Source organism: Anomaloglossus baeobatrachus, chromosome 5 (genome assembly GCF_048569485.1).
Source record: "Anomaloglossus baeobatrachus isolate aAnoBae1 chromosome 5, aAnoBae1.hap1, whole genome shotgun sequence".
Taxonomy (NCBI): domain Eukaryota; kingdom Metazoa; phylum Chordata; class Amphibia; order Anura; family Aromobatidae; genus Anomaloglossus; species Anomaloglossus baeobatrachus.
The window spans coordinates 314,574,597-314,601,970 of record NC_134357.1 but is presented as its reverse complement, the minus strand read 5'-3'; the positions used below and the strand labels follow the sequence as shown (position 1 = coordinate 314,601,970).

At 48.8% G+C, this 27,374-nt stretch overlaps 1 protein-coding gene across 2 annotated transcripts in view; it reads right to left on the bottom strand.

The window, feature by feature from the left end:
- MMD (monocyte to macrophage differentiation associated) overlaps positions 1 to 26,303 on the bottom strand; it is an 81,521-nt gene extending 55,218 nt beyond the window's left edge. Inside the window, exon 1 of one of the 2 annotated variants that reach the window (XM_075349720.1) lies at positions 26,139 to 26,303. In XM_075349720.1, coding sequence (XP_075205835.1) covers positions 26,139 to 26,161 — 23 coding nt within the window. In that variant the 5' untranslated portion in view covers positions 26,162 to 26,303. Of the gene's footprint in view, positions 1 to 10,292; positions 10,389 to 26,138 lie in introns of those variants that run through there. The other variant, XM_075349721.1, reaches the window with a different exon arrangement.
- Between the last annotated feature and the right edge of the window lie 1,071 nt (positions 26,304 to 27,374).

Here is a 27,374-nt window from a genome sequence, read left to right as displayed (position 1 = left end):
AAGGGAAAATGGAGCCACATCAGCCCAAGCCGTAACGCACTCACTGGGAAACAATAGGGAATATTTTGTAATCCTATTTATCTTTAGCTTAGCTCGTTTTTGATCAAGCCAAGGAACTTGCTATATAATTATCTTCCCTGCTACTCCATAAGCCCTCTCTGTATGTGTGTGTGTGTGTGTCTGTGTGTGGGGAGGGGGTGCGGACCTCCCTGCGGCACAAAATGTTACTGTTAAATCGGAGTTAGGTTTGGGTAAAGCTGATGACAATACCTAATGAAGACCCATCAGCTCCCCTTGCATGATTTTTTACTAGTAATTATTAGTAAGTACCATGCTCAGCATGGAAATGTAGATCTAGATTGACAACTGGGCGGTGCCCTCACCTCTTTTTCTGCAGAATACCACCCCTGAAGAAGGAACTATGCTGGAGGCAAATGTGGTTACATGCTATACTGGGTCTCCTTCTTTTGAGGAGAGAAGAGCTGAATAATGCCTCAATGGAGTTTTCCAGTTATAGAAAATCTAACTCTAAAAAGTGGTTAATTTACCCTTCCGTTCGGTTGTGCTCCCGCTGCCGGTAATTGTCTGCAGCTCTGACGTTACGCCGATAGCGCTAAACCAGTAACTCTTCTCAGCGGCTCTGCCCGAGTTGCATGAATTGCTCAGTTCGCTGATTGGCTGCCGACGTGACATCAGTGCCCCAGACAATAACAGATTTCAGGACAGAGACTTGGTGCTGGACCAGGGGAGGGGGAGTAAAGCACAGTTTATTATTTTCTTCAGCATTTTAGATGACATGAGTTTCCGTGGAAGCATAAAGATTGCTGTCACCCACTTGCATCATGTTATGGTTGCACTGCGTTGTTATTATTGAGCGCCATGGCACAGTGTGACTCCATTAAAGATTATTCTTTACACTTGGGACAGTGTTGAACTGCTTCGAGGAGGCCATCAACCCTCTTAGGGTTCTGTTCAGACATGTGGAGCATTGCAGGGGATTTTTCCTTTTGCACTGCATGTCAGTTACAGCATATAGGGGAGTTTATTGAAAAAACCCTATTTGCTTGGACAGCACTGTAAGGCTATGTGCCCACGCTGCGGATTTACCGCGGATTTTGCCGCGGATTTGCCGCGGATTTGCCGAAAATCTGCAGCAGCGGCACTTCCAAGCCATTTCAATGGCATTTTGGAAATGCTGTGCCCATGCTGCGGATTTTTCCGCGGCGGATTTGCCGCGGATTTTGATCCGGAAAAATCTGCAGCATGTCAATTATTGTTGCGGATTTTGTTGCGGATTTTTCCCATGCAAGTCAATGCAAGGTGTAAAATCCGCAAGAAATCCGCAGGTCTGTTCCCACAGGCTCTTTTTCCTGCGGATTTGGTGCGGATTTCGCAAACAAATCCGCAGGAAGTGATGTAGGATAGTTCAGGAAGAGGAAGTTTCACCATTTTGTAGTGTAGAGTAGTGGCAGTGTAGTCGTGTTGTGTCCGGACTCTGGATTGCCAGCTAAAAGCAGCTAGTTACAGGCTGCTTGCTTTTAGCTGGCAAAACAGGATCCCAGGTCTTTTTTCACAATTCTTTTAAAAAAAAAAAAAGAAAAATGTGCTCCGCTGTATTTTCACTGTCCAGCCCGATGCAAGCGAGCAACTGGGGGCTGTGCTTATCAGCGGGATAAGGCTGAAGCATTCTCTGCCCCTCCCGCTGAGAAAAACAGTCCTCAGCTGCCCCTGAAAATGGCGGCTCCGTTGTGAAGCGCCATTCTCAGGTGCTGTACCGAGGCTCATCCAGCTGCCCTGATGCATTGGCTGGCTGGGTAATTACGGGGTTAATGCCAGTTTTCTGCAAACTGGCACTAAGCCCGAGGTTCATAATGTCATGCCTGCGTAGACACGGCCATTATGAACCTCCGTTTAGTACTAAAGAAAAGAAAACACTTTTTTTAAAAATTTTATTTGAAAGAAAAACACACACACACATCCCTGATTGCCATCTTTATTACTCCCTGAATCCCCCGACGATAATCCATGACAACTCCGAGCCGGGCTCCGATGTGCACCCGGCTGACCCAGGCACTGACGTCAGCCGGTGACAGCAGCCGTCAGTGTATTATTAAATGCTGCACAGCTCTTTTCCGGCAGCTGGGAACGTCTGATATCAGAGCACTGGTCAGCTGACTTAATTCGCGAGCGCAGGCGGGTCAGCTGACTGCACACCGACCAGCTGATGTGCCGGGCTCCGATGTGCACTCATGTGACCCGGGCACGGACGTCAGCCGGTACCAGCAGCCAGAAGAGAGCTTTGCAGCATCTCGAACACTGACGGCTGCTGGGACCGGCTGACGTCCGTGCCCGGGTCACATGAGTGCACATCGTCAGCTGACCCGCCTGCGCTCGCGAATTAAGTCAGCTGACCAGGGCTCTGATATCAGACGTTCCCAGCTGCCGGAAAAGAGCTGTGCAGCATTTAATAATACACTGACGGCTGCTGTGACCGGCTGACGTCAGTGCCCGGGTCAGCCGGGTGCACATCGGAGCCCGGCTCGGAGTGGTCATGGATTATCGTCGGGGGATTCAGGGAGTAATAAAGATGGCAATCAGGGATGTGTGTGTGTGTTTTTCTTTCAAATAAAATTTTTTAAAAAAGTGTTTTCTTTTCTTTAGTACTAAACGGAGGTTCATAATGGCCGTGTCTACACAGGCATGACATTATGAACCTCGGGCTTAGTGCCAGTTTGCAGAAAACTGGCATTAACCCCGTAATTACCCAGTCAGCCAATGCATCAGGGCAGCTGGATGAGCCTCGGTACAGCACCTGTGAATGGCGCTTCACAACGGAGCCGCCATTTTCAGGGGCAGCTGAGGACTGTTTTTCTCAGCGGGAGGGGCAGAGAATGCTTCAGCCTTATCCCGCTGAGAAGCACAGCCCTCAGTTGCTTGCTTGCATCGGGCTGGACAGTGAAAATACAGCGGAGCACTTTTTTTTTTTTTTTTTTTTAAAAATACCAGTGAAAGGGAACATGGCACCACATTTTTTGGCTGTAAGCTGCGGCCGCCACTACTGGGTTATTATATACAGCCTGTTAAAATGCTGTATATAAGCACAGTGGTGTTGGCCGCAGCTTTTTCTGCCCCTTTATTGCAAAATGGATAATGGAGAAGAAGGGAGGGTTGGGACAGGGAATGACATAAAGAGCCTTTTTTTCCTTCAAAACAGACTAAGCTTTATTCAGAAACACAATAGAGTACAATGGACAAAATCCGCATCAAAATCCACATCAAAATCCGCAACGAAATCCGCATCTATGCTAAGGTGCGGATTCCGGGGGAAAGCTGCGGATTTTGATGCAGAAAAATCCACAGGTACATTCTACCGTGGACACATAGCCTTACAGACCTTTGTCTTTTCTGCAAAATGCACAATGACGATCAGTATCGTATTTGAGTCTGACCAAATCTCAAATCACGACGTGAATTCATTACTTAAAGGGAATCTGTCACCAGGTTTTTGCCACTTAATTTGAGAGCTGCATGACAGGGGCAGAGATCCTGATTGCAGCAATGTGTCACTTACTGGGATGCTTAGTGCAGTTTTGATAAAATCACTGATTAATCAGCAGTAGATTATCATTAGAGGACTACTTGGTGTGCTGCCAGGTAGTCCAGCATATTCATGAGCTCTGTATAACTGCTAGATCTGTAGCAGAGAAAACACTGATTGTATCAAAATGACAGTAAACAGGTCAGTAAGTAACACATCGCTAGAATCACTGTCTCTACATTATGCAGATGGGGAGCAAAAACCTGCTGACAGATTCCCTTTAAAGGGCTATTTGAATTAGCGCACAGCTCCCCTGCCTCTCTGCTTCCAGGAGGAGGTGCGCTCCTGAGTGACTGACAGTTTGGTCCACACATCGGCTGAGGTGCTGGCCTGAAATGTGCACTGTCCGATGCTGCAAGCAGAGGGAGCTATACATCTGCAGAATTGGAGTGCTGTGACACTGAAGATCAGGCCAGTGCTTACAAGCCCTATTGGAAAAAGCTGGTAAGCGCTGCGCTCCTTTGTCTAGAAACAGGCCAGCGCTGACAGACTGTCACCCAGGCACCGAGAAAGTCAAATGGAAAATTAAAAATCAAGTTTTAGAGAACAGCAGCTTGTTTTTGCATTTCGCATAGTTAACCATTTACAACATTGTTAACCCCTCAGAGTAACAGAAGGCAGCCCAGCACCTACTAGCCCCAAAAAAATAAGCAAGTAGCATCCTTTCTGCCAACCTATTGATTTTGACATGCACTGGGTCTTCTCTTCTGTAGGAACCTGACACTGATTGCTCCCCTACAGGTTATAACAGCTTCTGATCATCAGTAAAGCCTTCTCAAAAAGATTGTGCAAGCAAAGCAAGCAGTATATTGTGTAAAATCACAATTCAAGAATCTGTCAGTCAGCAAAGGGCATAAAAAAACAAAACGGGTCAGGATTTTCAGCACAATCCGTCTGCCGTCACATTACTCAGGTCACCAGTTTCCTTTTCAATGTCTAAAAATATGTTCAGACAGAAGAAAATAAACACAGAAGGAAAAGATCCATCAACAGCAGCTTGTTAAATCTTTTTGTATCAAGAGTATACCTAAGGCTGCTTTAACACATGCGTTTTTTGCAGTGCGGCTCAAAAACCTATGCAACGGATGCGGCGAAAAAACGGATCCGTTGCATAAGTTTTTCCATGCGGCCAGTCCGTTTTTTGACGGATGCGGCTTGATACTGAGCATGCGCAGTGCAAAAAATCGCATCCGGTGTCCATAGGCTTGCATTGTAAATTGCGCCGCATTGCGCTGGATCCGGCGCGATGCAGTTTTTTCGCCGCAGACAAAAAAACGTGCCAGGCAACGTTCCATCCGGCCGCCGCATGGGACAAATATGCCGCATCCGTCAAAAAACGGACGCAACGCAAGGCCATGCGGCACAATCCAGCGCTAATGCAAGTCTATGCGGAAAAAACGCAACCGGCGGCAAAAAAAAACGGTTGCGTTTTTTCTGCAAAGCACCGTATTGTGCCGCTCAGCAGAAACCGGGTGTGTGAAAGCAGCCTAAATAAGCTATGATCACATCTGTAAAGCGCTATATAAGTGATAAACATATATTCAGGGGTGGAGAGAACACAACATATCAATGGGGAGATGAGCTGTATACAAAATAACAAGTAAACTTTCTTTACGGGAAAGAAAAAAAAGTTCCTCAGATTATGCAAATTGCAGAGGGATACAGACGTTCCCTTCCAAAGCTGATGAGGAAACCGGCAGAATCCTGTGTCAGGTCTCAGTGATCCAAGTGTGCCAAAGGTTACTTGAGGTTGCCACAAGCCCCGGAGACATCTGCTAATAGCACTCCAGACACATGAAACTGCTTATGTGATACGTATACCGGCCTCCAGCTGGGAATCCATGCACGCTGCGTGTTAGGGTATGTGCACCCGGCGTAAGTGATAATTAAAGGCGCCAAAGAATGGATATATAAAAAAAAAGACTTGCTGTTCATATGGTTACTCTTTTGAGAGTCTTAAAAGGGGTATTCCCATCTCCAAGATCCTACCCCAATATCTACGGTATTAGGCGTAATAATATTAGCAAATACCTCTAATTAGAAATGTAGTATAGTTCTGCTGATTAGCAATGTCTCTTACCTCATGTGCAGGGCATTGCAGCTTAGGTATCCATGGTTACGTGCACTCATACAGTGATAGTGGTCATAACCATGGATATCTAAGCTACAATGCCCTGCACATGAGTTAAGTGACATGCCTAATCCGGAGAACTATACTACATTTCTAACTGGCGGTAATCACTAATATTATTAATACAACTATTACATATTGGGATAGGATCTTGGAGATAGGAATACCCCTTTAAAAGGTTTCCAAATATGCCAAACTATATTAAAAAAATAAGCAGACCTTTCTTCAGACATTTTCTGCTCTGAAGACGCTCTATATTTACAATACAAGCCAATAGCAAGGGTCAAACTGACTAGAGGACTACTTGTCTTGTGCCGTGTAGTCCTCCTGCTCTGTGTAAGCCCACTGATTAGCACTTTCCTTTTAATGTAAAGTGTATACAGAAAGCTGCCAATCAGTGGTGTGGGCAGGGTTATAGAGCTCAGCATTCAGAGAACTAGTAGATCCGCAGCAGATAAAACAGTGAGGAAAAAAAGAGAGCATGCAAATTAGCAAGTGACATAACTGGAATCAGGGTCTCAGCCCTTACATCAGATTACATAGCAAAATCTGGTGACAGATTCCTTTATAATGAAAAAAAAAACAAAAAAACACACACACACATTATATATATATATATATATATATATATATATATATATATATATATATATTATATATACACACACACATATATATACACATATATATATATATACATACACACACACACACACACACACACACACACGTACATATATATTATATACACACACACACACACATTATATAGATATATACACACACACACACACACACACACACACACACACACACACATACATATATAAATAAATATATATTATATTATAGTATATTATATTACATCTATCATCCCAAGTATGCTGGAATTTCTCTAAAAAATAAAAAAAAATCCCAAAGCCAATTATAATCATCAAAAAAAGCGCTCAGGAAAGGACCAAAATATGTAGCTAAAAAAAAAAAAACAAAACTTAAGGGAAAGCCGGCATTTTTTTCCTAAAGTGTCTTCAGTGGTTTTGCCTGCATGACAAAAGTGTTGTGTGCACATAGCATGGAGGTCTGCCCTATAGGTCGTAATACACAATCCAGGCACCACGCAGAGGATGGCTCTCTATTCTCTGGATATCACCTTGTAGAAACTTTTTTCTCTGGTACAACCTGGTAGTTTCTGGGAAAATTAACCCCTCTGAAATGTCTCCGTAGGGGTAGATCCAGCAGTACAAGGGTATGTGGGCTCGGGGGGAGGAGGTGACCCAGGTGTCCCCTCAGAAGTATTCCATATTCCTAATCCTTCTTCCTCGAGATATTACCAGCACTGATGCCAGCTATTGTCCTCTAATCAGCAGAGCCTGGCATCTGCCAACAAGTCTGATTAATCTTCCAGAATTGGACACAAGGCAAGCTAATTGGAAGATTGCTTAGTCCAGCTATAGTCATCACTTGGCTCTGCATCAGGTGTTCATTAAAAAGCCTACTGGGGTCCAAGAAAGCCAACATAGCATGAACACGTATAGTAACGCCGTCCTGTGTGGACTATATGCTGAGTGAATATCAAATACCGTAAGAACGAGTATTATTAAAGGGAACCTGTCAGGTAAATAAACGCTATTAATCTATGAGCTGACAGCGTTCTGAAACTGCCCGGCGCCTGCCCCGGGAGCCCCACTGCCGGGAGGAATTAACTATCTTCCTCCAAGCAGCCTCGGGCTTTCAGTCACAGGAGGGGAGCCAATGCAACCTCAGTCACCGCTCTCTGCATAGTGAGCAGCAGTTGTAACCGCACCCCCGGCACTGACTGACACTGTGAAGAGGCAAATGGATAGTATGAATCTAAACAGAAAAGCAAAGAACAAACTAAAGAGAACAATCAGAAGTGACATCAGAGACATCACCAAACATCTATAAACTAATGATTTACATCTGAAATCTATGGGGGTAACAAAAAGGCAGGACACAAAGCCCCAAAGTCATTCTAGATGACACTCAAACATGGGGGAACATTGCAGGTTTGAGGCTGTGTAATCTACAGTCATGGCCAAAAGTTTTGAGAATGACACCAAAATTATATTTTCACATGATCTGTTGCCCTCTGGTTTTTAATTGTGTTTGTCTGATGTTTACATCACATACAGAAATATAATTGCAATCATAGTCTGAGTACCAAAAGGTTATATTGACAGTTAGAATGAGTTAATGCAGCAAGTCAATATTTGCAGTGTTGACCCTTCTTCTTCAGGACCTCTGCAATTCTCCCTGGCATGCTCTCAATCAACTTCTGGACCAAATCCTGACTGATAGCTGTCCATTCTTGCATAAGCAATGCTTGCATTTTGCCAGAATTTGTTGGTTTTTGTTTGTCCACCCGTCTCTTGATGATTGCCCACAAGTTCTCAATGGGATTAAGATCTGGGGAGTTTCCAGGCCATGGACCCAAAATCTCTATGTTTTGTTCCATGAGCCATTTAGTGATCACCTTTGCTTTATGGCAAGGTGCTCCATCATGCTGTTAAAGGCATTGTTGGGCGCCAAACTGCTCTTGGACAGTTGGGAGAAGTTGCTCTTGTAGGACATTCTGGTACCATTCTTTATTCATGGCTGTGTTTTTAGGCAAGATTGTGAGTAAGCCGATTCCCTTGGCTGAGAAGCAACCCCACACATGAATCGTTTCAGGATGCTTAACAGTTGGCATGAGACAAGACTGGTGGTAGCGCTCACCTCTTCTCCTAATAAGCCGTTTTCCAGATGTCCCAAACAATCGAAAAGGGGATTCATTTGAGAAAATGACTTTACCCCAGTCCTCAGCAGTCCACTCCCTGTACCTTTTGCAGAATATCAGTCGGTCCCTGATGTTTTTTCTGGAGAGAAGTGGCTTCTTTGCTGCCCTCCTTGAAACCAGGCCTTGCTCAAGCAGTCTCCACCTCACAGTGCGTGCAGAAGCACTCTCACCAGCCTGCTGCCATTGCTGAGCTAGTTCGGCACTGCTGGTAGTCCGATCCCGCAGCTGAAACAGTTTTCAGATACGGTCCTGGCGTTTGCTGGTCCTTCTTGGGCTCCCTGGAGCCTTTTTGGCAACAATAGAAGATCTCTCCTTGAAGTTCTTGATGATGCGATAGATTGTCGACTGAGGTGCAATCTTTGTAGCTGCGATACTCTTCCCTGTTAGGCCATTTTTGTGCAGAGCAATGATGGCTGCACGTGTTTCTTTAGAGATAACCATGGTTAACTGAAGAGAAACAATGATACCAAGCACCAGCCTCCTTTTAAAGTGTCCAGTGGTGTCATTCTTACTTAGTCATGACTGATTGATCACCAGCCCTGTCCTCATCAACACCCACACCTGTGTTAATGGAACAATCACTAAAACAATGTTAGCTGCTCCTTTTAAGGCAGGAATGCAATGATGTTGAAATGTGTTTTGGGGGTTAAAGTTCATTTTCTTAGCTAATATTGACTTTGCAAGTAATTGCTGTTAAGCTGATCACTCTTTATGACATTCTGGAGTATATGCAAATTGCCATTAGAACAACTTAAGCAGTAGACTTTGTAAAAATTAATATTTGTAGCATTTTCAAAACTTTTGGCCATGACTGTAGAGTCTAGGATGTCTTTGTGGAGTGACGGCGTTATTATAAGTACCACTGCGGAGCCACAGGTTGGACATCAATGCCTTAGACTAGCCAATATATTGTCTTTTAATAGGGCACAAACTTTTGCTCTACAGATTTGCACATAAATGACATCCCATCTGTGCAGAAAGCCATTACTCATCACATCGCACGTAATAAGCCATCCTCAGCAGATGGATGGTAGGTTCCCGACCAGTGTTAAAACTGCCAGGATGTTCTGAAGGAGGTGATGAAGAATGCTGAACGTTGGAAAACAAACCATCTGCCTACTGTCAGTGTCATTTAGTGTATAATAAGACGGCAGGGAACAGTAAACGCCATCAGACAGGTCTACAAGGAGGCAGGTATAGGTGATCAATGATGTCCTACAGGTCATTAATGGAGGGCAGCACGAGAGCAAGGGAGCTTTGGTTAGTCACCCTGTTCCCATAATAGTCTCAGAACAGATAATGGTCGTTCTGTATCAAGGGGGCGTATACAAGTAGCCAAGGGGCAGATTTCCTAGCCAAAACACACCAGAAGTCTCTCTAAAGTGCCATTTTGACTGAAAATGAAGGCAATATTTAAGAAAATCAGGATTCTTTATTTCTAGTATGTTATTTTTAGTGAGCAAAGTAAAACAATCACACCACAAAGAACAAGCTACAGGTGTCAGATCAGAGAGGGTGTAAAGTAAACCCAAACAGGCTCCCAACATACCACATACACACAATATTATAAAGGCACAGCTAATTAGCTAACAAAAAATAATAAAAACAAATATATAAGATTTTGTTTGTTTTTACTTTTAAGAAACATTGTTTTTATATACAGTATATAAAATGAGCTTTGTTAAAAGTAAAAAAAAAAAAAGGATAAGTAAATACCAAAGTCCAAATGCAAGTATTCACCACAAGGGCTATATAAATGAGGCTACCTTCCAACGGTGAACATGATGGCCAGAGACGATCTTCAGCGCTTGAAGATCTGAATCCAAGTCTCATCTCCATAGAGGCTAGTGCACCAATGAGGAGGTCTGGCCCAACCTGCCGCTGATGGAGCTGCTTTGTCAATAGAGAAGCCAATCGATGAGAACTCCAGCACCCCTACCCCCTCCTCACAATGAAGTAATCTGTCTATTCGCATGTAGGGATTCTAGCTCTGCCCACCAGCCTGAAACAAGTGATGTCCAATCAGTATTTTTTCAACAGCCGACCAATAGTGTTGCCTAGGCACTAAGTCAATGGGACCTATAGTGTTGCATAGACACTAAGTCAATGGGACCTATAGTGTTGCCTAGGCACTAAGTCAATGGGACCTATAGTGTGGCATAGACACTAAGTCAATGGGACCTATAGTGTTGCATAGGCACTAAGTCAATGGGACCAATAGTGTTGCATAGACACTAAGTCAATGGGACCTATAGTGTTGCATAGGCACTAAGTCAATGGGACCTATAGTGTTGCATAGTCACTAAGTCAATGGGACCTATAGTGTTGCATAGGCACTAAGTCAATAAGACCTATAGTGTTGCATAGTCACCAAGTCAATGGGACCTATAGTGTTGCATAGTCACTAAGTCAATGGGACCTATAGTGTTGCATAGTCACTAAGTCAATGGGACCTATAGTGTTGCATAGTCACTAAGTCAATGGGACCTATAGTGTTGCATAGTCACTAAGTCAATGGGACCTATAGTGTTGCGTAGACACTAAGGGGCACTTTGCACACTACGACATCGCAAGCTGCGATGCAGTGCGCGATAGTCCCCGCCCCCGTCACAGCTTCGATATCATGGTGATAGCTGCCGTAGCGAACATTCATGGAAATGTCAGACCCTACACCGATGATACAATAACGACGCTTTTGCGCTTGTTAATCGTATCAAAAACGATTTACACACTACGATATCGACAGCGACGCCGGATGTGCGTCACTTTCGATTTGACCCCACCGACATCGCAGTTGCGATGTTGTAGTGTGCAAAGTGCCCCTAAGTCAATGGGACCTACTGACCCTGTAGCATTGCATTAAGCTGCATGTCTCATCAAGGCACCTATCTATTTCTGGAATCTGGAACTCTAACCAACACATTTTTTACTACATGATCTAATGGAACAATCCAGAACTCAAAGGAAAACTCCGAAAGATGAAATATCATAAAGTAATGAACAGTTCTATGGGTTAACGTGCCTAAATATGATCAGTAAATATTACACACATAGCTTTTATGGGTTCCTTTAATAAAATAGTTACAAGAGGAATGAGTTATCCTCTATACAGTGTTTGAGATACATGGCATTAGTCAGTACGCATGCTGAAGAGGACGTCCAGACTGTACCAGTGTCATGACCTATAGGGAGTCAGTAGCCTATATATAGTGCTTATATTCATGTATCCACTAAATAGGAGACGAGCCTAGAACAATGCCTACACTATGTGCCAGTCAGCTGCAACTATTGTTATACACATACAAAACATAAGGTACTGAAAAAGCCATCTAACCACGACCAAAGTGTGCCTTAATTATGGATGGTCCCCAACTCTAAAGCCTGCTTTACACGGGACGACCGATTGTGAAAACGCACAATCTATCGTACCCGCCCCCGTCGTTTTTGCGTCACGGGCAAATCGCTGCCCGTGGCACACAAACCCGTTTAACCCCCGTCACACGCACTTACCTTCCGGACGACCTCGCTATGGGCGACGAACATCCACTTCCTGAAGTGGGAGGGACGTTCGGCGTCACAGCGACGTCACACGAAAGCCAGCCAATAGAAGCGGAGGGGCGGAGATGAGCGGGATGTAAACATCCCACCCACCTCCTCCCTTCCATTAAGCCGGCGGGTGCCGTGGGACGCAGGTAAGCTGTGTTCATCGTTCCCGTGGTGTCACACGGAGCAACGTGTGATGACACGGAAACGATGAACAACCTGCACCCATGAAAATAAACGATATTATGAAAGTTAACGAGTACACGACTCACGATTTGTGAGCGATACTGCGTCGCTCGGAGGTGTCACACGGGGCGACGTCGTGCGCTATGCCGGATGTACGTCATGAAAACTGTGACCCCGACGACATATTGCACAATCTATCGTCTCGTGTAAAGCCCGCATAACACCTCACCTCTGGATGTGCCTAAACAGACCTCAACGTGAGCGGGGGAAGGGATCCAGGCTTACCTGGTAATTCTAATGACTCGCATCACCTGTACATTCATTTTATACTAAAGGTGCGCACCCCCTTTTTTTTTAAGCTTGTATTGGGGGTGGCCCCCTCTTGGGCTCAGCACCTTCATCTACGCTCCTCATTCCCAGAAGGGTTTTAATTAACAACTAAGCCTAGATCCATCACTTCCCCAGTTCCCATGAGGTGTGGACACACGGAGAAGTGAGTGACTAGACTAGGGACCAGCCATGATTAGGTACACCTTGACGTGGGTGGGTGGCATTTTTATTTCTAAGTACCTTATGTTTACAGCAACCGTGGGCGGTCATGAAGTCATTAATCACACGTTACATACACTGTGCATGTTGGCCACATAGCGTATTCTCGCACCTGTACATTACGTTCTACTAATGGTGTGCGGGCCTGATTAGGACAAGAGTAAGACAAGAATAACAGTCTGGGGAGAAGTGATACATATATACTGGCATTAGTGGTGTGAGATATACTGTATATATCAAGTATGGGAGACTTCTTAAAGACGTTTTCTGTTTTCAGGAGACCATTGTCCCTAAACACAGTTCAGTGTAAAAATAATCAATCAGTCCTTTATTTTCTCTCCCCAGGTCCTGCGATCTATTTCCACCCCTGACCCTCATCTGTTTGTCTGCAGTGCTGACATCATGCTGACAGAGCTGCAGACAATCACGATCTCATCAGCTCTGCCAATATAAATGGGAAGAGTCACTGAGCTCAGTGATTGGGGCAGCGCTGTTAATATGATGTTAGAGCTGCAGCCAAACAAGATATTGGGGAAACACAGCGCTGGACCTAGGGAGGGTAAGTAAAGCACAGCCTGTGATTTTACACTGAACGGTGTTGGGGACAATAGTTCACTGACAATACCTTTAATATGACTGGACACAGCACTAATGGCTTGCTCTATACTGATGACGACGATAATAGCAGACATGGCTGGATGGCAAGTTTTGGCGTCATAACCTATGCTGTATACAGGAATAGACCAATCTGGCCCTAGAGAGAACTTTATTGATGATAACAGGTAGTCCACATGGTAAAAGGTCGGGTCTGGGTACTAGTGACCTATGCCACCTGTCATGAAAAAGCTGAGCAGGTAGATATGGTGAGAAGATCAGTCCGGACACAAGCACCAGGCTCTGTTCTGTATATGATGATAAGTGGTATACAAGTTGAGAGGACAAGTTTGGTCACCAGTGTCATGCTCTACTCTACATCTGTTAATAGGTGGTATTGATAGAGAGAGGACCAATCGTCTCCCCAGTGCCATGAACCATATAGTTAAAGTGATGTGTGTAAATGGAGAGAGGGCCAGTCTGGGCACCAGTGCCATGTTCTGCAAGTGATGACTGCTGTACATGGAGAGAGGGCCAGTCTGGGCACCAGTGCCATGTTCTGTAAGTGATGACTGCTGTACATGGAGAGAGGGCCAGTCTGGGCACCAGTGCCATGTTCTGTAAGTGATGACTGCTGTACATGGAGAGAGGGCCAGTCTGGGCACCAGTGCCATGTTCTGCAAGTGATGACTGCTGTACATGGAGAGAGGGCCAGTCTGGGCACCAGTGCCATGTTCTGTAAGTGATGACTGCTGTACATGGAGAGAGGACCAGTCTGGGCACCAGTGCCATGTTCTGTAAGTGATGACTGCTGTACATGGAGAGAGGACCAGTCTGGGCACCAGTGCCATGTTCTGTAAGTGATGACTGCTGTACATGGAGAGAGGACCAGTCTGGGCACCAGTGCCATGTTCTGTAAGTGATGACTTCTGTATATGGAGAGAGGGCCAGTCTGGGCACCAGTGCCATGTTCTGTAAGTGATGACTGCTGTACATGGAGAGAGGGACAGTCTGGGCACCAGTGCCATGTTCTGTAAGTGATGACTGCTGTACATGGAGAGAGGGACAGTCTGGGCACCAGTGCCATGTTCTGTAAGTGATGACTGCTGTACATGGAGAGAGGACCAGTCTGGGCACCAGTGCCATGTTCTGTAAGTGATGACTTCTGTATATGGAGAGAGGGCCAGTCTGGGCACCAGTGCCATGTTCTGTAAGTGATGACTGCTGTACATGGAGAGAGGGCCAGTCTGGGCACCAGTGCCATGTTCTGTAAGTGATGACTGCTGTACATGGAGAGAGGACCAGTCTGGGCACCAGTGCCATGTTCTGTAAGTGATGACTGCTGTACATGGAGAGAGGACCAGTCTGGGCACCAGTGCCATGTTCTGTAAGTGATGACTGCTGTATATGGAGAGAGGACCAGTCTGGGCACCAGTGCCATGTTCTGTAAGTGATGACTGCTGTATATGGAGAGAGGACCAGTCTGGGCACCAGTGCCATGTTCTGTAAGTGATGACTGCTGTACATGGAGAGAGGGCCAGTGCCATGTTCTGTAAGTGATGACTGCTGTACATGGAGAGAGGGCCAGTCTGGGCACCAGTGCCATGTTCTGTAAGTGATGACTGCTGTACATGGAGAGAGGGCCAGTGCCATGTTCTGTAAGTGATGACTGCTGTACATGGAGAGAGGACCAGTCTGGGCACCAGTGCCATGTTCTGTAAGTGATGACTGCTGTACATGGAGAGAGGGCCAGTCTGGGCACCAGTGCCATGTTGTGTAAGTGATGACTGCTGTACATGGAGAGAAGGCCAGTCTGGGCACCAGTGCCATGTTCTGTAAGTGATGACTGCTGTACATGGAGAGAGGGCCAGTCTGGGCACCAGTGCCATGTTGTGTAAGTGATGACTGCTGTACATGGAGAGAGGGCCAGTCTGGGCACCAGTGCCATGGTCTGTAAGTGATGAGTGCTGTACATGGAGAGAGGGCCAGTCTGGGCACCAGTGCCATGTTGTGTAAGTGATGACTGCTGTACATGGAGAGAGGGCCAGTCTGGGCACCAGTGCCATGTTCTGTAAGTGATGACTGCTGTACATGGAGAGAGGGCCAGTCTGGGCACCAGTGCCATGTTCTGTAAGTGATGACTGCTGTACATGGAGAGAGGACCAGTCTGGGCACCAGTGCCATGTTCTGTAAGTGATGACTGCTGTACATGGAGAGAGGACCAGTCTGGGCACCAGTGCCATGTTCTGTAAGTGATGACTGCTGTACATGGAGAGAGGGCCAGTCTGGGCACCAGTGCCATGTTGTGTAAGTGATGACTGCTGTACATGGAGAGAGGGCCAGTCTGGGCACCAGTGCCATGTTCTGTAAGTGATGACTGCTGTACATGGAGAGAGGGCCAGTCTGGGCACCAGTGCCATGTTCTGTAAGTGATGACTGCTGTACATGGAGAGAGGACCAGTCTGGGCACCAGTGCCATGTTCTGTAAGTGATGACTGCTGTACATGGAGAGAGGGACAGTCTGGGCACCAGTGCCATGTTCTGTAAGTGATGACTGCTGTACATGGAGAGAGGGCCAGTCTGGGCACCAATGCCATGTTGTGTAAGTGATGACTGCTGTACATGGAGAGAGGGCCAGTCTGGGCACCAGTGCCATGTTCTGTAAGTGATGACTGCTGTACATGGAGAGAAGGCCAGTCTGGGCACCAGTGCCATGTTCTGTAAGTGATGAGTGCTGTACATGGAGAGAGGGCCAGTCTGGGCACCAGTGCCATGTTCTGTAAGTGATGAGTGCTGTACATGGAGAGAGGGCCAGTCTGGGCACCAGTGCCATGTTCTGTAAGTGATGACTGCTGTACATGGAGAGAGGGACAGTCTGGGCACCAGTGCCATGTTCTGTAAGTGATGACTGCTGTACATGGAGAGAGGGCCAGTCTGGGCACCAATGCCATGTTGTGTAAGTGATGACTGCTGTACATGGAGAGAGGGCCAGTCTGGGCACCAGTGCCATGTTCTGTAAGTGATGACTGCTGTACATGGAGAGAGGGCCAGTCTGGGCACCAGTGCCATGTTCTGTAAGTGATGACTGCTGTACATGGAGAGAGGGCCAGTCTGGGCACCAATGCCATGTTGTGTAAGTGATGACTGCTGTACATGGAGAGAGGGCCAGTCTGGGCACCAGTGCCATGTTCTGTAAGTGATGACTGCTGTACATGGAGAGAGGGCCAGTCTGGGCACCAATGCCATGTTGTGTAAGTGATGACTGCTGTACATGGAGAGAGGGCCAGTCTGGGCACCAGTGCCATGTTCTGTAAGTGATGACTGCTGTACATGGAGAGAGGGACAGTCTGGGCACCAGTGCCATGTTCTGTAAGTGATGACTGCTGTACATGGAGAGAGGGCCAGTCTGGGCACCAATGCCATGTTGTGTAAGTGATGACTGCTGTACATGGAGAGAGGGCCAGTCTGGGCACCAGTGCCATGTTCTGTAAGTGATGACTGCTGTACATGGAGAGAGGGCCAGTCTGGGCACCAGTGCCATGTTCTGTAAGTGATGACTGCTGTACATGGAGAGAGGGCCAGTCTGGGCACCAGTGCCATGTTCTGTAAGTGATGACTGCTGTACATGGAGAGAGGACCAGTCTGGGCACCAGTGCCATGTTCTGTAAGTGATGACTGCTGTACATGGAGAGAGGGCCAGTCTGGGCACCAATGCCATGTTGTGTAAGTGATGACTGCTGTACATGGAGAGAGGACCAGTCTGGGCACCAGTGCCATGTTCTGTAAGTGATGACTGCTGTACATGGAGAGAGGGCCAGTCTGGGCACCAGTGCCATGTTGTGTAAGTGATGACTGCTGTACATGGAGAGAGGGCCAGTCTGGGCACCAGTGCCATGTTCTGTAAGTGATGACTGCTGTACATGGAGAGAGGGCCAGTCTGGGCACCAGTGCCATGTTCTGTAAGTGATGACTGCTGTACATGGAGAGAGGACCAGTCTGGGCACCAGTGCCATGTTCTGTAAGTGATGACTGCTGTACATGGAGAGAGGGACAGTCTGGGCACCAGTGCCATGTTCTGTAAGTGATGACTGCTGTACATGGAGAGAGGGCCAGTCTGGGCACCAATGCCATGTTGTGTAAGTGATGACTGCTGTACATGGAGAGAGGGCCAGTCTGGGCACCAGTGCCATGTTCTGTAAGTGATGACTGCTGTACATGGAGAGAAGGCCAGTCTGGGCACCAGTGCCATGTTCTGTAAGTGATGAGTGCTGTACATGGAGAGAGGGCCAGTCTGGGCACCAGTGCCATGTTCTGTAAGTGATGAGTGCTGTACATGGAGAGAGGGCCAGTCTGGGCACCAGTGCCATGTTCTGTAAGTGATGACTGCTGTACATGGAGAGAGGGACAGTCTGGGCACCAGTGCCATGTTCTGTAAGTGATGACTGCTGTACATGGAGAGAGGGCCAGTCTGGGCACCAATGCCATGTTGTGTAAGTGATGACTGCTGTACATGGAGAGAGGGCCAGTCTGGGCACCAGTGCCATGTTCTGTAAGTGATGACTGCTGTACATGGAGAGAGGGCCAGTCTGGGCACCAGTGCCATGTTCTGTAAGTGATGACTGCTGTACATGGAGAGAGGGCCAGTCTGGGCACCAATGCCATGTTGTGTAAGTGATGACTGCTGTACATGGAGAGAGGGCCAGTCTGGGCACCAGTGCCATGTTCTGTAAGTGATGACTGCTGTACATGGAGAGAGGGCCAGTCTGGGCACCAATGCCATGTTGTGTAAGTGATGACTGCTGTACATGGAGAGAGGGCCAGTCTGGGCACCAGTGCCATGTTCTGTAAGTGATGACTGCTGTACATGGAGAGAGGGACAGTCTGGGCACCAGTGCCATGTTCTGTAAGTGATGACTGCTGTACATGGAGAGAGGGCCAGTCTGGGCACCAATGCCATGTTGTGTAAGTGATGACTGCTGTACATGGAGAGAGGGCCAGTCTGGGCACCAGTGCCATGTTCTGTAAGTGATGACTGCTGTACATGGAGAGAGGGCCAGTCTGGGCACCAGTGCCATGTTCTGTAAGTGATGACTGCTGTACATGGAGAGAGGGCCAGTCTGGGCACCAGTGCCATGTTCTGTAAGTGATGACTGCTGTACATGGAGAGAGGACCAGTCTGGGCACCAGTGCCATGTTCTGTAAGTGATGACTGCTGTACATGGAGAGAGGGCCAGTCTGGGCACCAATGCCATGTTGTGTAAGTGATGACTGCTGTACATGGAGAGAGGACCAGTCTGGGCACCAGTGCCATGTTCTGTAAGTGATGACTGCTGTACATGGAGAGAGGGACAGTCTGGGCACCAGTGCCATGTTCTGTAAGTGATGACTGCTGTACATGGAGAGAGGACCAGTCTGGGCACCAGTGCCATGTTCTGTAAGTGATGACTGCTGTACATGGAGAGAGGGCCAGTCTGGGCACCAATGCCATGTTGTGTAAGTGATGACTGCTGTACATGGAGAGAGGGCCAGTCTGGGCACCAGTGCCATGTTCTGTAAGTGATGACTGCTGTACATGGAGAGAGGGACAGTCTGGGCACCAGTGCCATGTTCTGTAAGTGATGACTGCTGTACATGGAGAGAGGACCAGTCTGGGCACCAGTGCCATGTTGTGTAAGTGATGACTGCTGTACATGGAGAGAGGGCCAGTCTGGGCACCAGTGCCATGTTCTGTAAGTGATGACTGCTGTACATGGAGAGAGGGACAGTCTGGGCACCAGTGCCATGTTCTGTAAGTGATGACTGCTGTACATGGAGAGAGGGCCAGTCTGGGCACCAGTGCCATGTTCTGTAAGTGATGACTGCTGTACATGGAGAGAGGGCCAGTCTGGGCACCAGTGCCATGTTCTGTAAGTGATGACTGCTGTACATGGAGAGAGGGCCAGTCTGGGCACCAGTGCCATGTTCTGTAAGTGATTACTGTATATGGAGAGAAGACCAGTCTGGGCACCAGTGCCATGTTCTGTAAGTGATGACTGCTGTACATGGAGAGAGGGCCAGTCTGGGCACCAGTGCCATGTTCTGTAAGTGATGACTGCTGTACATGGAGAGAGGGCCAGTCTGGGCACCAGTGCCATGTTCTGTACCATACGTGATGACTAGTGTACATGGAGAGAGGACCAGTCTGGGCACCAGTGCCATGTTCTGTACCATACGTGATGACTAGTGTACATGGAGAGAGGGCCAGTCTGGGCACCAGTGCAATGTTCTGTAAGTGATGACTGCTGTACATGGAGAGAGGGCCAGTCTGGGCACCAGTGCAATGTTCTGTAAGTGATGACTGCTGTACATGGAGAGAGGACCAGTCTGGGCACCAGTGCCATGTTCTGTAAGTGATGACTACTGTATATGGAGAGAGGGCCAGTCTGGGCACCAGTGCCATGTTGTAAGCAGTGCCCTTTCCAGAATAATACAGAACTATTGACATAAGATCAGATTAGTTTTTAACTTCAACAATAACACTGTAAAGTCCTGACCAAAAATCTTCGGAGACTGAGAATAACTTTGTTTTTGACAACATTTGTTGCTTTAGTGTTTTCCGATCTTAGTTGGATGTTTCTATGGTGGGGTCATCAGAGGAAACATCTTCCCAGGATGTAGAGACTGGACTGCAGAGGGCTGGGGTAAAGTCAATGGCTATGATGCAGCTCCTTTGGACTTACTGGGACACTTAGGAGAATGACTGTCTGGAGAAGAAAAGTTGAGCACCACCATAAGTCCTGTATCATGCCAACAGTAAAATGTACTGAGAGCACTCGTGTGGGGGCTTTTCACCCATGGAGAGGGCTCAATCACAATTTTGCCAAAGAATGCTGCCATGAATAAAGAATGGCATCTAGACATCTTCCAAGAGTAACTTCTCCCAACGATCCCGGAGCAATTTGGTGAAGAACAAGGCTTTCTCCAACATGATGGAGCCCAGGTCACAGGGCAAAAATGAGAACCAAGCTGCTTGACGGACAAAACATTTGCATTTTGGTCAGGAAACCCGCTACATCTAAACCCCATTTAGAACTTGTGGTAAGTCCTCAAAAAAAAAAAAAAGGACAAACAACAACAGATATTGTGATAAGATCCTAGCACTGATTAGACAAGTATGCGTTGTGATCAGTCAGGACTTGGCCCAGAAGCTGATATCCAGTATGGCAGGGGAATGGAATCATTACAAAAATGTGATGTATTTGCTAATAAATAGGTAAAAACCTGTAAAATGCTGATAATTGTATCTCAGTAACCATAGAAACATTAACTAAGATACTGTATATAACAACATTGAACCAGCAAACGTTGTGAAAACCAAAAGTAGTGTCAATCTCAACTTTTGGCCACAAACATATGTGATGAATGTGCAAAGACTCTTCAGAGAGAAGGACTAGAATCCGAGTGCCACCTATGGTATGTGGTAATCCTATAAGTCACTATCCACCACTGATAAACCTGGACAACATGACTTAAGGCTGCTTTACACGAGACGATCTATCGTGCGATAGATCGTCGGGGTCACGGTTTTTGTGACGCACATCCGGCATCGCTTGCGACATCGGGCTGTGTGACACCTCCGAGCGACGCAGTATTGCTCACAAATCGTGAGTCGTGTACTCGTCGCTCAGTTTCATAATATCGTTTACTTAAAATGGAGCCAGTTGCTCATCGTTCCCGGGGTAGCACACGCCGCTCCGTGTGACATCCCGGGAACGATGACCAGCAGCTTACCTCCATCCCGCGGCACCCGCCGGCTATGCGGAAGGAAGGAGGTGGGCGGGATGTTTACATCCCGCTCATCTCCGCCCCTCCGCTTCTATTGGCTGGCCACTGTGTGACGCCAAACGTCCCTCCCACTTTAGGAAGTGGACGTTCGTCGCCCACAGCGAGGTCGTCCAGAACGCAAGTCTGTGTGACGGGGTTAAATGAGTTTGTGCGCCACGGGCAACAATTTGGCCGTGACGCAAAAACGACGGGGGCGGGTATGATCGATTGTGAAATCGCACAATTGGTCGTCTCGTGTAAAGCAGGCTTTAGGGTGAAACATCAAACCAGACACTCCACATACAGGCGTTACTTGGGATATTTGCCCCTCATCAGTGTAAAGAAGGTCTGATATTTGCATTCTAACATTTCCAAAGGAGCATTAAATCTCCTTACAACGGGCTTGGCAAACTCCACAAGGAGAAAAGTTCCTGCTCAAACTATAAATATGAGGATACATGGTGGCAGGACCCCAGCCCCATCCTCTATTAAGTATCAGGACACCTAACCTATATGGTTATGGTGAGAGGACCAGTCTGTGCACCTGCACCATAATATATAAATTATATATATATATATATATATATACATACATACATACATACATACATACATACATACATACACACATATATATACATACATACATGCAAACATTATATATGTGTATATATATGTGTGTGTATATATGTGTATATGTATATTAGTACAGTATACAATGATACGTGATATACAACAGAGAGGACCAGTCTGGGAACCTGTGCCATGCTCTCTTCTGTATATAAGTAGTATATGTGGAAAGGACGAGTATGGGCACTGGTGCCATGCTCTACGCTTAATATGATGGGTAGTATACACAAAGAGGGCCAGTTTAGGCACTGGGGCCAAGCTATACTCTTGACATGATGGGTGGTATACACAGAAAGGACCAGTCTATATATGATGGGTGGTATACATGGAGAGGACCAGCATGGGCACTGGTGCCATGCTCTACACTGGGTATGATGGGTGGTATACAAGGAGAGGACCAGTCTGGGCACTGGTGCCATGCTCTACACTGGGTATGATGGGTGGTATACACAGATGACCAGTCTGGGCACCGGTGCCATGCTCTACACTGGGTATGATGGGTGGTATACAAGGAGAGGACCAGTCTGGGCACCGGTGCCATGCTCTACACTGGGTATGATGGGTGGTATACAAGGAGAGGACCAGTCTGGGCACTGGTGCCATGCTCTACACTGGGTATGATGGGTGGTATACACAGATGACCAGTCTGGGCACCGGTGCCATGCTCTACACTGGGTATGATGGGTGGTATACAAGGAGAGGACCAGTCTGGGCACCGGTGCCATGCTCTACACTGGGTATGATGGGTGGTATACAAGGAGAGGACCAGTCTGGGCACTGGTGCTATGCTCTACACTGGGTATGATGGGTGGTATACACGGAGAGGACCAGTCTGGGCACCGGTGCCATGCTCTACACTGGGTATGATGGGTGGTATACACGGAGAGGACCAGTCTGGGCACCGGTGCCATGCTCTACACTGGGTATGATGGCTGGTATACACGGAGAGGACCAGTCTGGGCACCGGTGCCATGCTCTACACTGGGTATGATGGGTGGTATACATGGAGAGGACCAGTCCGGGCACCGGTGCCATGCTCTACACTGGGTATGATGGGTGGTATACAAGGAGAGGACCAGTCTGGGCACTGGTGCCATGCTCTACACTGGGTATGATGGGTGGTATACACAGATGACCAGTCTGGGCACCGGTGCCATGCTCTACACTGGGTATGATGGGTGGTATACAAGGAGAGGACCAGTCTGGGCACTGGTGCCATGCTCTACACTGGGTATGATGGGTGGTATACATGGAGAGGACCAGTCCGGGCACCGGTGCCATGCTCTACACTGGGTATGATGGGTGGTATACAGGAGAGGACCAGTCTGGGCACCGGTGCCATGCTCTACAGTGGGTATGATGGGTGGTATACATGGATATGACCAGTCTGGGCACCGGTGCCATGCTCTACACTGGGTATGATGGGTGGTATACAGGAGAGGACCAGTCTGGGCACCGGTGCCATGCTCTACACTGGGTATGATGGGTGGTATACAGGAGAGGACCAGTCTGGGCACCGGTGCCATGCTCTACACTGGGTATTATGGGTGGTATACATGAAGGGGACCAGTCTGGGCACCGGTGCCATGCTCTACACTGGGTATGATGGGTGGTATACACGGAGAGGACCAGTCTGGGCACCGGTGCCATGCTCTACACTGGGTATGATGGGTGGTATACATGGAGAGGACCAGTCCGGGCACCGGTGCCATGCTCTACACTGGGTATGATGGGTGGTATACAAGGAGAGGACCAGTCTGGGCACTGGTGCCATGCTCTACACTGGGTATGATGGGTGGTATACACAGATGACCAGTCTGGGCACCGGTGCCATGCTCTACACTGGGTATGATGGGTGGTATACAAGGAGAGGACCAGTCTGGGCACTGGTGCCATGCTCTACACTGGGTATGATGGGTGTTATACATGGAGAGGACCAGTCCGGGCACCGGTGCCATGCTCTACACTGGGTATGATGGGTGGTATACAGGAGAGGACCAGTCTGGGCACCGGTGCCATGCTCTACACTGGGTATGATGGGTGGTATACAGGAGAGGATCAGTCTGGGCACCGGTGCCATGCTCTACACTGGGTATGATGGGTGGTATACAGGAGAGGACCAGTCTGAGCACCGGTGCCATGCTCTACACTGGGTATGATGGGTGGTATACAGGAGAGGACCAGTCTGGGCACCGGTGCCATGCTCTACACTGGGTATGATGGGTGGTATACAGGAGAGGACCAGTCTGGGCACCGGTGCCATGCTCTACACTGGGTATGATGGGTGGTATACAGGAGAGGACCAGTCTGGGCACCGGTGCCATGCTCTACACTGGGTATGATGGGTGGTATACAGGAGAGGACCAGTCTGGGCACCAGTGCCATGCTCTACACTGGGTATGATGGGTGGTATACAGGAGAGGACCAGTCTGGGCACCAATGCCATGCTCTACACTGGGTATGATGGCTGGTATACAGGAGAGGACCAGTCTGGGCACCGGTGCCATGCTCTACACTGGGTATGATGGGTGGTATAAAGGAGAGGACCAGTCTGGGCACCGGTGCCATGCTCTACACTGGGTATGATGGGTGGTATACAGGAGAGGACCAGTCTGGGCACCGGTGCCATGCTCTACACTGGATATGATGGGTGGTATACAGGAGAGGACCAGTCTGGGCACCGGTGCCATGCTCTACACTGGGTATGATGGGTGGTATACAGGAGAGGACCAGTCTGGGCACCGGTGCCATGCTCTACACTGGGTATGATGGGTGGTATACAGGAGAGGACCAGTCTGGGCACCAGTGCCATGCTCTACACTGGGTATGATGGGTGGTATACAGGAGAGGACCAGTCTGGGCACCGGTGCCATGCTCTACACTGGGTATGATGGCTGGTATACAGGAGAGGACCAGTCTGGGCACCGGTGCCATGCTCTACACTGGGTATGATGGGTGGTATACAGGAGAGGACCAGTCTGGGCACCGGTGCCATGCTCTACACTGGGTATGATGGGTGGTATACAGGAGAGGACCAGTCTGGGCACCGGTGCCATGCTCTACACTGGATATGATGGGTGGTATACAGGAGAGGACCAGTCTGGGCACCGGTGCCATGCTCTACACTGGGTATGATGGGTGGTATACAGGAGAGGACCAGTCTGGGCACCAGTGCCATGCTCTACACTGGGTATGATGGGTGGTATACAGGAGAGGACCAGTCTGGGCACTGGTGCCATGCTCTACACTGGGTATGATGGGTGGTATACAGGAGAGGACCAGTCTGGGCACCGGTGCCATGCTCTACACTGGGTATGATGGGTGGTATAAAGGAGAGGACCAGTCTGGGCACCGGTGCCATGCTCTACACTGGGTATGATGGGTGGTATACAGGAGAGGACCAGTCTGGGCACCGGTGCCATGCTCTACACTGGATATGATGGGTGGTATACAGGAGAGGACCAGTCTGAGCACCGGTGCCATGCTCTACACTGGGTATGATGGGTGGTATACAGGAGAGGACCAGTCTGGGCACCGGTGCCATGCTCTACACTGGGTATGATGGGTGGTATACAGGAGAGGACCAGTCTGGGCACCAGTGCCATGCTCTACACTGGGTATGATGGGTGGTATACAGGAGAGGACCAGTCTGGGCACCGGTGCCATGCTCTACACTGGGTATGATGGCTGGTATACAGGAGAGGACCAGTCTGGGCACCGGTGCCATGCTCTACACTGGGTATGATGGGTGGTATACAGGAGAGGACCAGTCTGGGCACCGGTGCCATGCTCTACACTGGGTATGATGGGTGGTATACAGGAGAGGACCAGTCTGGGCACCGGTGCCATGCTCTACACTGGATATGATGGGTGGTATACAGGAGAGGACCAGTCTGGGCACCGGTGCCATGCTCTACACTGGGTATGATGGGTGGTATACAGGAGAGGACCAGTCTGGGCACCAGTGCCATGCTCTACACTGGGTATGATGGGTGGTATACAGGAGAGGACCAGTCTGGGCACTGGTGCCATGCTCTACACTGGGTATGATGGGTGGTATACAGGAGAGGACCAGTCTGGTAGAACTCCTCCTGGAGAAGGCAGAAGCGGCACATCTCCCAATAAGGCGATGGCTGGAGGGGGCATCCATGGTGGCAGCGTGGCTTGGTGAGTGCAGCCGGAGAATGAATGAACAGGTCTGTGCTGCACTCTGTGCTGGGTGGGGGCGGCGATGGAGTGGAGGCAGCATGCTGCCAGGGAGGAACACAGCCCCCTCCTCCTCCGCTGAGCCCCTCTCCATCACTCACCGTTTGAAGTCCTTGGCCACCATTTCTGAGCCGCGGCGGGGCAGCGGACAGGCAGTGACAGCCGGGGAGATGGAGCCCACATCGGCCAGGCGGCAGGCAGAGCCCGGACACTGGCACCGCCGAGCGCCCCACGCTCCAGTCAGCCAGGCTCTCCCCCCGCCCCCTGCTCGGTCCACCACACAGATCCCCGCCCCTAACTGTGACGTCAGCCGCCTCACGCCAATCATTGGCACACACACCCGATGAGAGCCGGCTGTGTGATTGACGGCTCTGCTCTCCCCGCCCCTTTCCTGTTTAACCGGTTCATCGCCTCTGAGTCAAGCGCTAAAAAATAAGACAGGACAGTGACGGTCGCTCCCCCATCTGCGGGAGCTCAATGGTTTATCCCTCATATTTATATTGTATTCACCATACATCCAATGATAAAAGCTTATATCAGGGGGTGAACGTGTGCGCTGCGCTAAACCTCCCCAGGGACTGCTGATATCGGGCTCTATGGAGAAATACAATCATGGTGTGGAGTGGGACTGTCTGCGGGCTGTCTGACCTGTGACCACTACACCCCCCCAGTATGTGAGGACGGTGCTGTCTGACCTGTGACCACTACACCCCCCAGTATGTGAGGACGGTGCTGTCTGACCTGTGACCACTACACCCCCAGTATGTGAGGACGGAGCTGTCTGACCTGTGACCACTACACCCCCAGTATGTGAGGACGGTGCTGTCTGACCTGTGACCACTACACCCCCAGTATGTGAGGACAGAGCTGTCTGACCTGTGACCACTACACCCCCAGTATGTGAGGACGGTGCTGTCTGACCTGTGACCACTACACCCCCAGTATGTGAGGACGGTGCTGTCTGACCTGTGACCACTACACCCCCAGTATGTGAGGACGGAGCTGTCTGACCTGTGACCACTACACCCCCCAGTATGTGAGGACGGAGCTGTCTGACCTGTGACCACTACACCCCCCAGTATGTGAGGACGGAGCTGTCTGACCTGTGACCACTACACCCCCCAGTATGTGAGGACGGAGCTGTCTGACCTGTGACCACTACACCCCCCAGTATGTGAGGACGGAGCTGTCTGACCTGTGACCACTACACCCCCCAGTATGTGAGGACGGAGCTGTCTGACCTGTGACCACTACACCCCCCAGTATGTGAGGACGGAGCTGTCTGACCTGTGACCACTACACCCCCCAGTATGTGAGGACGGTGCTGTCTGACCTGT